The sequence below is a fragment of the Tupaia chinensis genome, unplaced genomic scaffold (genome assembly GCF_000334495.1).
Source record: "Tupaia chinensis unplaced genomic scaffold, TupChi_1.0 Scaffold000575_1, whole genome shotgun sequence".
NCBI classification, from domain to species: Eukaryota; Metazoa; Chordata; class Mammalia; order Scandentia; family Tupaiidae; genus Tupaia; species Tupaia belangeri.
The window spans coordinates 2,692,231-2,705,689 of NW_006160089.1; the positions used below are offsets into that span (position 1 = coordinate 2,692,231).

The window sequence follows — 13,459 nt, forward strand, 5'->3', positions numbered from 1 at the left end:
AGAACTGTCTAAAAGGAGACATTCAAAAATGTTAACATTTAGGAGACCAGCAGATGGCGGAGGGATTAAGGCCCTGGACTCGCACCTTGCCAAAGCAGTTTAAGTCTCAGACCTGGCAGCTTGAAAATCATGCCAGGGGCATGAGCATGTGTGTCCAAAAATCCCAGGAGGAGAATGAAGGAAAAGGGACTGCAGCATGGCTAGTTTTCTGAGGGGCTGATTTCTCACTTTCCCTCTCACTGTCAGTCTCTACAGCATAGGCACACACTGTATGGCAAAAAAAAAAAAAAAAAAAAAAAAAAAAAGTCTTAAAAAAAATAGCTAACATTTAAAAAAAGTTTATTCCTGATTTTCTTTGAATTTTTATCATACTTTTCCTGGGAAACAGCCTTATTAGTAACTGGAGGAGGATGAAAATGGAGGAACAGCATGCAGAACTACTGGTGGCCTCATCCAAACTAGCATGTTATATTTGAGTAACAAAAAATGTGAAAGAATGCCATCATGAGCCAGCAGCTTGCATGGTGGTGAAGGCTCTGGATACGACATGGCTGTCTCCAGAGTTCAAGTCCCACACCCAGTGGCCTGAAAAAAAGATGCTGGGTTGTGTATGTACATGTACAAAATCCTGAGAAGAGAAAGAAGAAGGCATGGCCATCTTCCGTCCTGGGAATGATTTCTCACTTTTCTTCTCATGTCTGTCTTTCTGCAGTAAGCACACATGCCCTATGGCAAAAAAAAAAAAAAAAAAACTAAAAAAAAAAAAAAAAGTTTTTTTTCAAGTATGCCATCAAAAAACCACTGACTAGAGTTAACCAGAATTTAGTATGCAATAATTTCAGGTATCAAGTTGCTCCTGAATACAGTTAACTCTTAGTCACCTGAGTTAATGAAGGACTGAGTGATACAGACAGAAAAACTAAAATTCATTCACAATACCTTTATATAAAACATATTTTTTCCTGATCAAATCTTTCAATTATTTTCTCTTAAACTGAATTTTGTTGTCTGCATTTTCCAACTATCCATTAATGAGCTATGAAATGTAAAAGATGCTGGGACCAGCAGTTAGCGTAATGGCTATGTCACTGGAACTCCCATGTAGTGGGACTGTGGTTCGAGTCCTAGACCTGGTGGCTTAAACTCACGCCAGGTGCATGTGTGCACATGCCCAAGATCCCAAGAGGAGAATGGAGGAGAAGGGACTGTGGCGTGGCCATCCCCCCTGGGGGGTGATTTCTCGCTTTCTGTCTCTCTCTTTCTGGCGAGCTCACACACCCTATAGCAAAAACCACTCCAAAAAAAGAAAAAGAAAACTGTAAAAGATGCTAAAGAAACAAAAGCAAGAAATTAGGATAATTATTTCTCTCTTTTTAAAAGAATTATTTATTTAACTTTATTATTATAATTGAATTTAATCAGAGAGAGACATAGAAAAAGAGGGGAAAGTGAAAAAGAAAGCTACCAGGTCTGGAACTACAGTCAGCTACGTGAGAGTCTAGCACCTTAACCACCACACCACCTACCAGACCCGAGACAATGATCTCTTATTAGTATGTGTTTGAAATATAAATAGTTGAAAAAAGTTGTTTTCATTACCCTTGTCAGAAGCCATAATGTTCTATCATAATTATTTAGATACATAAAAATTACTTTCACCTAAAATCTATTTTTCTAACAATTATCCATATATAATTTGAGATTAGGATTTTAATTAAAGTCCATTTACCTTTACCAGATCCTTCACAACATCCATTTTGTTCAGAAGAAGACAAACTACTATAAACCTTGCATAATATCGTAACTTCTTCACTACCAATTCAGGTCTATGGAAGATGAATTAAAAATTACTCATGAGATTAAAAAAGAATATACACTTTAAAAATGTTTCCAATTATAAATTGTTTCCATTCTGTTTTGCAATTATAAGCATTTCCACGTATAACCTTATAATCTTTTAAATACACTGTTTTTAATTGCCAGAGGGTGTGTGCACTTGCCAGAGACAGAGAGAATGAGCACACACCCCAGCAGGGAGTGATCACACTACAATCCTTTTTCCTCCATTTCTCCAACCCTTCAGGCTTTGGGGCATGCATGCACATGTGCACAGAATGTTTTTCAGGTCACTAGGGACAAGGTTCAAACTGTGGTTGGGTCTGTGGGATCTGATTTCCTCAACCACTAGGACAGAGTTGGCTCTAATATAACTCAGTGATTCATTAAGTCATTCATTTGTTTATTTGACAAATATCTATGTGAAAATCTAGGTGTGGGCCAGCAGGTGGCATGTTGTTTAAGGCACTGGATTCCCACATGGCCAACAGTGGTTCAAATCCCAGACTCAGTGGTTTGATAAACATGGCCGGCCATGGTTTGAGTCCCGAACCTGGTGGCTTGCTTTCTTACTTTTTCCTCTCTCTCTGTGGCAAGCACATGTGCCCTATAGCAAGACTTAAAGAAAAATATAAGACTACAGGTAGGAAAAAAGACAAAGTGAAAAGAATTCTAGAGCATTTTTTATCTTGGAATCTTTTTTGGTATCAATATAATCAAGCACCTTTTTCATGCTTATTGTTTAGATGTTATGCCTCTTCTTTCTACTATGTATCTCTTTATATTTAAATTTTTTGAATTGCATGAGGGTGAATGTACTCATAAAGGACTGGGGAAGGGAGAAAATACCCTCAATGGGGCATGACTATGCCACAATCCCTCCCCTACTGCTCCATCCTATTGGGATTTGGGGCATGCACACATATGTGCCCAGTGTATTTTTCTTTTTTGAAAAAGATATTTTTGTTATAGGGCACATGTGCTCACTAGAGAGACAGAAAAGCAAGAACTCACCTCCCAGGGAGGATTGTGGCCATGCCACAATTCCCTCTCTTCCCTTCTCCTCTCAGGATTTTGGGCACACATGCACGTGTGCCTGGCATGAGTTTTAAGTCACCAGGTCTGGAATTTCAACTGCAGTTGACTACATGGGATTCCAGCAAAGTAACCATTATGCCATCTGCTGGTTCCACCTGGTATATTTTTCAAGCTGCCAGGGCTGGTACTCAAACCAGTCAGTAATGTGAGAGTAAGCTACCTTAACAACTGATATAGGTAAGGGGCTGACTCTGTGCCTTTTTATTTAAATGCATCTTTTGGGCCCAGGTGGCAGAGTAATGTAACTGGACTCACATGAGAAAGACCCTGGGTTTGTTTACCAAGACCTCCGCAAGCAAGCCGGTTGCATGCACACTTGTCTATGATCCAGGACAGCTAGAACTAGAACAGACTGCAGTGTGCAGACTGCTGGGGATGCCTGTTTATCTCCATCTATTGTCTGTCTCTCTCTCACACAAAAGAAATAAACAAAGCATCAATGCATCTATTGTAGACAGCACATAATTATAGTTTAATCAACTCTGACGATCTCGAGCTTGTACTAGCCCATCTGCATTTAATGTCATTAACGCTTCGGGTGGGATTGTGTCTACTTTTAATCAAAAGTTTATTTTATACTCTCAATAGGGTTTCTAGTCATAACTCTTGTTATTGTTCCTTTGCTAGTTGCTAGGAACAGCAATATGTATCCTTAGTGTATTAAAGGCCAAATTATAACCAATATTACACTTGTTCGCACTTGACACTTCGTAGTCACTCCTTCTCGATTTTAATCTGACATTTCTAATTACCGTGTCCTGCTGGCCACATTCCACATCCCAAATATAATAACTTCACAAAAATACATTTTGTATGTTAGACATTTTTGGTAACAAAATCTCTTCTCAAAATTTTATTTATTTATTTTTTGAAAGAAATTTTTGCTATAAGGAGTGTGTGCTCATAGGAAAGACAGAAAGCAAGAAATCACACACACACACCCGTGGGGGGGGGGGTTGGCCACACTGCAATCCCTTCTCCGTTCTCCTCTCAGGATTTTGGGCATGCACACACACACGCCCACCAGTGTGGGTTTAAGCCACTGGGTCTGGTTCTTGAACTACTGTTGACCAGGTGGGAGTCTAGCAACATAACTACTATGCCATCTGCTGGTCCCATAACAAAAATCTTTTTAAAATCTTCTTTGGTGGTTATGAGAGCTAGACTCCCACATGGCCGACCATAGTTCAAACCCCGAATCTGGTGGCTTGCTTTTTCATTTTCTCTCTCTCTCTCACTTTGTCCCTTTCTTGTCAAATTTAAATAAATAAATAAATAAATAAATAAATAAGTAAACTTGAATAAAATGATTCTTTAAAAAAAAATCTTGGAACCAGCAGATGGCATAATGGTTGCATCGCTGGACTCCCACATAGTCGACTGCGGTTCGAGTTCTGGATCTGGCAGCTTAAATTCATGCCAGGCGTGTGCACATGTGAAAAAAATTATAAAACCTGAACAAGGTACTTGAAAAATATGCAAAAACTAGGAAGACAGTCCTTTTAATAAATTTGAAGAATCAATATAGGTGCTATGCTAATACTACACCCACAGTCATCTACAAATTCATTGAAATCCCTACCAAACAAACAAACAAACAAAAAAACACCTTTGTTCATGAGTTATTTAGAAATGCATCTACCAAGGGACCAGGAGATAGCATAATGGTTATGTCACTAGACCCCCACGTAGTCGAGCGAAGTTCAAGTCCTGGACGTGGCAGCTTAAAACTCATGCCAGGCATATGTACATTTGTGCCCAAGATCCTGAGAGGAGAATGGAAGAGAAGGAATTGTGGCATGGCCACCTCTCCAGGAGGTGATTTCTCGCTTTCTGTCTCTGTTTCTACAGAGAGCACACACATCCTATAGCAAAAATCTCTAAAAAAAAAAAAAAAAAGAAAGAAAGAAAAGAAAAGAAAAGAAAAGAAAAGAAAAGAAAAGAAAAAGAAAGAGGGACCAGCAGTTAGCGTAATGGCTATGTCACTGGACTCCCATGTAGTTGACCACGGTTCATGTCCCAGACCTGGTGGCTTAAAACTCACGCCAGGCACATGAGCATGCATGCCCAAGATCCCGAGAGGAGAATGGAGGAGAAGGGATTGCGGCATGGCCAACCCCTCTGGAGGGTGATTTCTCGCTTTCTGTCTCTATGTCTCTCTCTGTCTGTCTGGCGAGCGCATGTGTCCTATAGCAAAAACCTCTCTCCCCACCCACCTCCCAAAAAAAAGGAAAGAAAGAAAAGAAATGTATCTACCAATTGACTCATTTATTGAGTTAAAAAAAAAAAAAAAAAAGGGCCAGCAGGTGGTTTGGTGGTTAGGGGAGCTGGATTACCACATGGGTAACCATGGTTCAAGCCCAGAACCTGACAGCTTGCTGTCTCACTCTGTCTCGCTCTGTCCTTCTCCAGTCAAATTAAAATAATGATAATAATAAAGTTAAATTTAAGAAAAACGTTCTTAAAAAGAAACCTATTTTGGGCCAGCAGGTGACATGGAGGTTAAGATGGCTGGATCCCGCAAAGCCAATGGCATGGTTTGAGTCTTGGACCTAGCAGCCTGAAAAAACACACTGGCTATGTGTGTACACCCAAAATTATAAAACAATGAAGGAGAATGGATTGCACCATGGTCCTATCCTGGGTGGTGACTTCTATCTCTGCCTCTCCAGCGAGTGCATGTTTCCTACAGCAAAACTGAAAAAGAAAAAATTTTTAAGAGAGAGATTTTTGCTATAGTGTGCATGCGCCCATAAGAATGACAGAGAGACAAAAAGCAAGAAATCAACCCCAGGGGGGATAGCCATGTCACAATCCTTTCTCCTCCATTCTGCTCTTGGGATTTTGAGCACACACAGGAACCTGGCATGAGTTTTAAGCCACTAGGTCCATGAGTTGACCTGAGATCGACTACATAGGAGTCCAGCAATGCAACCTTTATGCCATCTGCTGGTCCCCTAAAAATTTTTTTATTAAAAATTTTATAAATGAAATTTACTTCACTCGATGCTTCTTCTGAACAATAAGTTGGTTTTTTTTTTTTTTTAACAAAGGTTCATTTTTTTTTTTCTTCAAATTGTCAGTGGGTAGTATAGTTCTCAGAGAGAGACAGAGACAGAGAAAGAGAAAGCACTCCCGCCCTCACCTTACTGATGCATGGAATACTTTTTCCTCCATTTTTCTTTCCAGACAAGATTTTGGGTATTCTCAAATCTCAGCCAGCCATGTTGAACGCAGCTTTCTAAGTACATCACTTCATCACCACACTACAGAACTGGCCCAAAGAATGGTTCAATTCTTGATGCTCTTTACTTTCATGTTATTGTTACCCAGGATCCGGCTCCATTTTATTTTAATAACTTCAATTAGCTATTACTACAATGATTACTGCCTCATAAAGTCCATGGTTTCAGAAAAAAGGGAATAATTTTTTAGTAATCCTTCCTTTATATCACCCCCTTTCTTCTAGGTTCCTCTGACTTGCTCTTTTATAGCACTAAATTGAGCTCCCTCTTGCAAGTTCAGCATAGGACTGGCGACAGCATTAATGAACTTCTGGCTTGCTTACCTCTCGACAGCTAAGCTGTCCTCTTCAAGGGATGACTAAACTATTTTATCCAGCATTTCTAGGTGTTTTAGAGTAGACAATATTTTATTTTTTTAGGGTTTTGTTTTGTTTTGTTTGTTTGCCACAGAGGGAATACACTGACCAGGGAGAAACAGAGAAAGACAGAGAGAGGTAAAGTGAGAAATCATCCCCCGGGGGGATGACCACACCACAGTCCCTTCTCTTCCACCCTCCTTTCATGATTTTGGGCATGTACGCACATATGCCCAGTGTGAGTTTCAAGGTTCCAGGCCCAGGACTTGATCTGTGGTGGGCCATGTGGGAATCCAGCACCTTAACCACCACGCTACCTGCTGGCCCCAATTCTTTTAATTTTTTGATAAAAACAAAACAAAACAACCTAAAAAACCTTGGCTCTATGGCTTTGTATCATGGATTATATAACGAGTAAACTTTCTATAAAGGGCAAGATAGTAAATATTTTAAGCTATGCAGTCCACATATGGTGTCTGCAGCATATTTATCTTTCCCTTTTTTACAACCCTTTGAATAGTAAGAACAATTCTAAGCTGTCGGGCAGTCCAAAAACAGGCCATAGGCCCAATCTGGCATGTAGGCCATAGCGGGCCTATCCCTGTGTTAAAGAAGCATACAGAAGTGGGTGGTGATTCTATTTTGGAAACTGCTGTGTTAAACTGAGTTGTAGCCAAGCACAGATGAAATGCATCAGTGCTCTCCACTCACTACACCACAGGCCTCCACAACCGAGCCAGATAACGTGAAATACAGCCCACAGCCTACTGGCCAATTCCATAGCAAAGTGCAGAAAAGCACGTGTGACCCTATCTAGAAAGGTCCATGCCAGGTCCTCCTCATCATCATCAGCACCACCACTGTGAAGTGTCAGAGCTGACAGCTTTAGACTGTTTCTCACTTTAAAAAATTTCCAGCATCGTTACCACTAATGCTGACATCATGTTGGTGGAACTTCTAAACTCCAGATTTCCAGCCTTGTCCAACTGCCAAGCCCAGACTTGTACGACTTCTCTCTACACTTATCCCGGAAATTGTTCTTCCTGGTGGCCAACGACATCATCTTCCCACAGCCTCCTGTGTACTTAGAACTTTACTTTCTCCATATCTCACTCTGATGAGAATCAGCCTTGGTCATCTACAACACAGGCTGAGTCGCGGCTCGTCAGACAAGTGCGCGGTAACATTTCCTATACTGAGCGGGATGGCCGCCTGTGAGTTGTTCTATGAGTTGTCTGTGCTTAGGGACAGGCAGTCGCCTTGATAACTGCTAGAACCTGGAATAAACTATTCCTCCTGGCCTCCACCTAGTCCTTAGGTGCTCAAACAGTGCAGAGAGAACTTGCTCCTTTCGCCTTTCAAATGCACTGTGGAGTTGCCAAGTTCTTTCTTAATCACTTTTATCTACTGGCTGTTGATTTTAACAGCTGTTACTGATTGCTTCCTTGACTGGCTTCTTGCCCTGCGTGAACTAATGACAATGTACCCAATGAACAAAGCCATTCCCTAAGCACATAGAACAAGGTCAAGATGTTGCACCAGATTGTCCTGTGATCCTAATTTACTCAAAACAAGAGAGTCTGTAATCCTACCTCAGTTAATCTGCCTCACTGTAGGAGGCAACACAGGAAAACAATTCTGATGTGGTATTTGCTATTAAGGTAAAAAAAAATGACTGCAATAAATCAAACTGTTGGGTTTTAAGCCAAGGAGCCCAAGGCTGATTTCCCTTTTGGCAAATTAGAAATGAAGAAAAGAGAATTATACAAGGTATTCTTGCTATTGCTTAAAATAGTTCTCTGTTTATACACTTTTTTTTCCTTCTCTCTCTCTCTCTCTGTCCCTCCCTCCCTCTCTATTTGCAAGAAGGTGTTCATCAGACAGAGGGATAGATAGAGGGAGAGGGAAGGTAAGAAAACACCTCCCATGGGGGACAGTCATGCTGCAACCCCTTCTCCTCCAATCTCTTTTCAAGATTTTGTTCAGGCACACACAAGTGCCTGTGTTTCTCAGGTCGCTGGGTCCAGGACTCAAACCACTCAGTCAGCCATGTGGGATCCACTTGCCTTAAACACCATGCCACTGAATGCCCTCTTTTTCTTTTTAAAACAGTGTCTCCCTGTCATGATCTTCCTGCATGAAGCCTCCGAGCTGGGACTACAGGTGCATGCCACCAGGCCTGGCTCTTTTTTCAGACAAGGTTTGTCTTATTATGTTGCCCAGGCCACCCCTGAGCTTGTGATCCTCCTGCCTTAGCCTCTGAAGGTGCTGAAATTACAGATGCATTCCACCATGCTTAGCCTTCAGGATGGATCAGGAATTGAACTTGGGCCTCCCAAGTGGTCCCAGCACAGTGTCTTAGCAGTACATGTCACCCGCATACATTTATTTTTAAGGCAAATAAAATGTGACACAACTCTTTTGCATTTTTTCTTTTTTAAGAGAGATATTTTAGCTATAGGGCATATGCACTCACCAGAGAAAGAGACATGGAAGCACAACATTACCCCTTAGGGAGAATGGCCATACCACAGTCCCTTCTCCTCTCCTCTCCTCTCAGGATTTGGGGCACACACGCACATGCACCCGGTGTGAGTTTCAAGCTGCAGGGTCTGGGACTCAAATCGCAATCAACTATGTAGGACTCCAGTGATGCAACCATTATGCCATCTGTTAGTCCCTCTTTTGCATTTTTTTAAGAGATTCAATTTATCTCGTTAAGAATGAAGACAAATTGTATAACGTGAATTTAAAAAAAGTAGGAGGAAATATATCTGTAGTGAAAATATGTGAAGCAAACCCTAAGAAAACCTAAAGGAAAAGTAACCAAATGGACTTGTAATAGCAGGATAAAGGAGGGCTGTGACAACAAATACCAGGAGAAAGTAGAATTCAGCATCTCAAACCAAATCCCCTAGACCAGTCAGAATAAGATGCACAAGGGCATAAAGGGGATTTACAAGAGTGGGGCTTTCCAAACAATGCCACTGCTTAGCTGGCAAGCTCATGACAGTCAACCACAAAGTGTTCTCTAGGAAAATATCTCACAACTATTTGGTGAGATAATATAATCTTTTCACTCTAACAACTAGGAGTCCTGTTGCTGGGAGGAGAGAGAACATAGACCTTCTATGACTAAACTTTCTCTTCCAAATACTCTTGGAATGCTAGCAATGAATTCTCCAGCAGATCTCTGATTTTTTCCCCCAATTCCATCCTCATCTGGATTTAGTAATGCAATAGCACATCGGTACCCCAAATATGTCTGTAACCCCATTAGAAGATAGTGTTCTGGAGGCTAGCAGGTGGCATGGTGGGTTAAGGCGGCTAGACTACCACAGGGCTGACAGAGGTTCAAGTCCTAGACCTGGCAGCTTGCTTTCTCACTTTTCTTTCCTCTCTCTCTCTTTCTCTGGTCAACCTCAATAAAATAAAATAAAATAATGACACAATGCATAAAATAAAGTAATTCTTTAAAAAAAAAGAAGATAGTCTTCTGAAAGGGGACTAGTGGATTGTCAGAAAGTCATGACATATTTTTCCATTTTTCTCATGTACAAATGTACCATGACTTTTCCAACAACCCAATAGTATACCTGATCTTTTTTCATCATGTCCCCCAAAACATGTGACACGGCAACAAATATTTAATAAGTGTTCAACAGATATCTACTGGACATGTGTAAATTCTACATGATTTCTTTAAACAACAGTTACATGACTGCAAAACAGTATTTTTTAAGAATTATTTTATTTAACTTTATTTGTTTATTTTGACTAGAGAGGGACACAGTAAGAGAGAGAGAGAGAGGGAGGGAGAGAGAGAGAAAGAGAGAGAGTGAGAAAGCAAGCCGCCAGGTCCAGGATTCGAACCACGGTCAGCCATGTGGGAATTCAGCACCCTTAACCACTATGACAACTGCTGGCCCCTGCAAAACAGTATTCAGTTTATAAAGAAAATCCAAACAGCACTAGCACTTGACAGTTATCAAGAAACTTTTGAAGATACATGAATTAAGAACAGAAAGGCAAAAATGAATAAAGGTTACTAACTAAGCCTCATTTTTGCAAGCCTTTTTCTATGAAACCTAAGTGATCCAGCCTTCTGTAAAGAAATAACCCCAGCTCTGTAGACTACCAGGTAAGGGAGCTGGATCCCACATGACCTACTGCAGTTCATATCCTGGCCCTGGCAGCTTGAAAAACATACCAGAACATATGTATGTCTGCCGAAGGTCCTGACAGAATGGAGAAATGGGGGAGAAGGGATTGTGGTGTGGTCACACCTGGGGGGTGCTTTCTCTTTCTTTCTCTCTGTGGAGTGCACATGCCGTCTGGCAGTGAAAGAAAGAGAGAACTCCAACACACAGGGAGGGAGGAGAGGAAAGAAGGCAGGCACGCAGGCACCCCCCTCCCACCTCCCCTGGTGCTCTGACTGGACCTGATACCCTGGTGCTCTGACTAGCTTTAGAAGGCTAGGACATACGAGGCACCCAGAAATGCCTGTTAAGTGAAACCAGTTATAAACAAATGTATGCTTTTGTGCACGACTTCCACATAGACTAAAGATTTTGAATGTTTTATCCTCATCTTTCTAAAAACATAGTAGATACATACCTGTCCTCTTTATTGACTTGAGAATAATATGATCTCTGTCTGATCGCAGAATAGAAGGAGAAAGCCTCATTCAGATAGCTGGTCTCAGATGTGCGTAAGCTATGAGAAAAAAGATTTTTCAATTTTAATGACATTGCCCGAAACTTTTTGCCGAAATACTTGTATTCTAGTCCTCTACACGAGGGTAGGAAAATGATTCCTAAATTTCCATCAGTAGGTGATAATTTCTCACCCTTAAAATGAATAAAACAATCATCATAATAAGAAAAATCTCTTAATAAAATAAGAGGATCAGAAGAGGTTTCGGAGACTTGGAGCCCCCAAACCTCTTCCTCCCAAACCTCTTCTGACCCCAACTCAAAGTACATGCTGTTGTCATTTGTCAAAGGAACTCTCCAACAGCACAGGACCCAAGTTAAATCATCCCCAGGGACCAGAACATCCATGCCCTTCCCAGCTCCATACTGCCATTTGACCTCTGGTCCATCCTTTGGTTTCTTCCTCTCGGAACTCAGGAATGGGCTAACTAACCCACAATAACTTTCAAGGGATGCTCATGAGTTATGTTCTCTGATGAGCATTTCTAGGTTTTAAAGGACTTAAAAAAATTTTTTTTTTTTAGTTTACCCTAAAGAGTAGTTTTAATGGTGGGCATTTGGGGTAGCATGTCACACTGTGGGAAGAGAAAAGCATTTCCTTTAATGAAAAATGGCCCAAGCCTTTGAATACCTGACATCACTTCATCATCGTGAGATTTAGATTCCTAAAAGGAGCTTTCTTCCTTGACGCAGAGTAAGACTACATTGACGTTATTATTCTAAGGATATAACCAAATGTATCTTTACCTCATTTACCTTTCGAACATATACTACAAATAGGAGATTTTAATAGTATCCTTCTGAAAAGCACAATGTACAAGTTATGAGCCTTAAGAACAACAAATCTACCCAATATTAACCAATTATCTAAAGCCAAGACCAAGCTCCTTTCAGCTATAAATGAGTTTAAGTTGTGAGTCTGACTAAATGAATTGCTTGCAAAGTGAGCCTTTGAAGCAAATATTGCTCTGATTATGGAAGGTCATTTCATGATGCTATCTTGCTCAGTCTGGTTTAAACTATTATATTAGGGTTTCCATGAATAAGTCAGTGTTTTCTTTCCAAGCTGGTGAAGAGAAGATGGATCCTTCTGCGTTCTGTGTTTAATCAGTACAACACCTTATTCTCCCCATGTGCGATCCACTTACTAATAATGGTAGTATAGCTGCCCGATCTTGGAAGCAATTTCCCCTATCTGCCACCGCTTCAAGCCATACCGATTATCCAAGACTTGTCTGTTTTATATAGGAGACAAGAAAATAGAAATAAGAGATTATAAATTTCAAAAATAATCAAATCTGCAAAAATAAGAAAAACACCATCTAGTTAGCAAAGCTCATTAATTTTTCATGAGATTTCAATATGATCATTCAATTAAATTCAAAAAGCATGTATTAGATGTCTATTTCAAGTAAGGTGAAATATAAAAAAAGCTACTCTGAGCTATGCACTCGCCCCCACCCACCCCAAATAGCTCTGGCCAATAAACAACATGTATTTGAGAATGAAGCCATGAATCATTCCTCCTATGTTAAGAGTTAATCTGAACAGGGATCAGCAATTGGCATAATGCCTACGTTGCTGGACTCCCATGTAGTCCACTGCAGTTCAAGTCCCGGAACCAGTGGCTTAAACTCATGCCGGGTGTGTGTGTGTGTGTGCCCAAGATCTCGAGAGGAGAATGAAAGAGAAGGGATTGTGGCAGCGTGGCCATACCCCCTGGGGGGTGATTTCTCGTTTTCGGTCTCTGTCTTTCTGGCGAGTGCACATGCCCTATAGCAAAACCTATCCAAAAAAAAGTGTCAAGATAAAAAGCACTAGGGCACTTAAAGGTCAAAATTATAAATAATATATAAAACGGGCTTTCACTCTCCTTTCACTAGTAAATTCCTTTACCGATGCTGCTGTTGAAACTTCCAGAGTTTGGTATAAACATCAAAAGTTCTTCCAAAATAGGACTGCCACTGCTTCTGTCCGTATTGTGGCAAATCTCTGCAATAACAAATAAACACATTTTACATTTATGCTATTTGGAAATTAAGTCTTGTGATAATACAAACACATTCAAGCTTTCTTAAAAATAAAATTGCACTTCTTGGGGCAGAGAGAGCTCTCGGACAAGGTCCAGGACATGTTCTTTTCTATTCTTCCCCGTCTCTCCAACAGTTCACTGTCAGTAGCCTTTGAAATGCTTATCCACAAGGTCTCT

At 40.6% G+C, this 13,459-nt stretch overlaps 1 protein-coding gene across 1 annotated transcript in view; it reads right to left on the minus strand.

The window, feature by feature from the left end:
- SCAI (suppressor of cancer cell invasion) overlaps positions 1-13,459 on the minus strand; it is a gene marked incomplete in the record, with an annotated part of 155,686 nt that overhangs the window by 42,774 nt on the left and 99,453 nt on the right. The window contains 4 exon segments of the mRNA XM_027775599.1: positions 1,730-1,826; positions 11,153-11,251; positions 12,399-12,485; positions 13,147-13,242. Coding sequence (XP_027631400.1) covers positions 1,730-1,826; positions 11,153-11,251; positions 12,399-12,485; positions 13,147-13,242 — 379 coding nt within the window.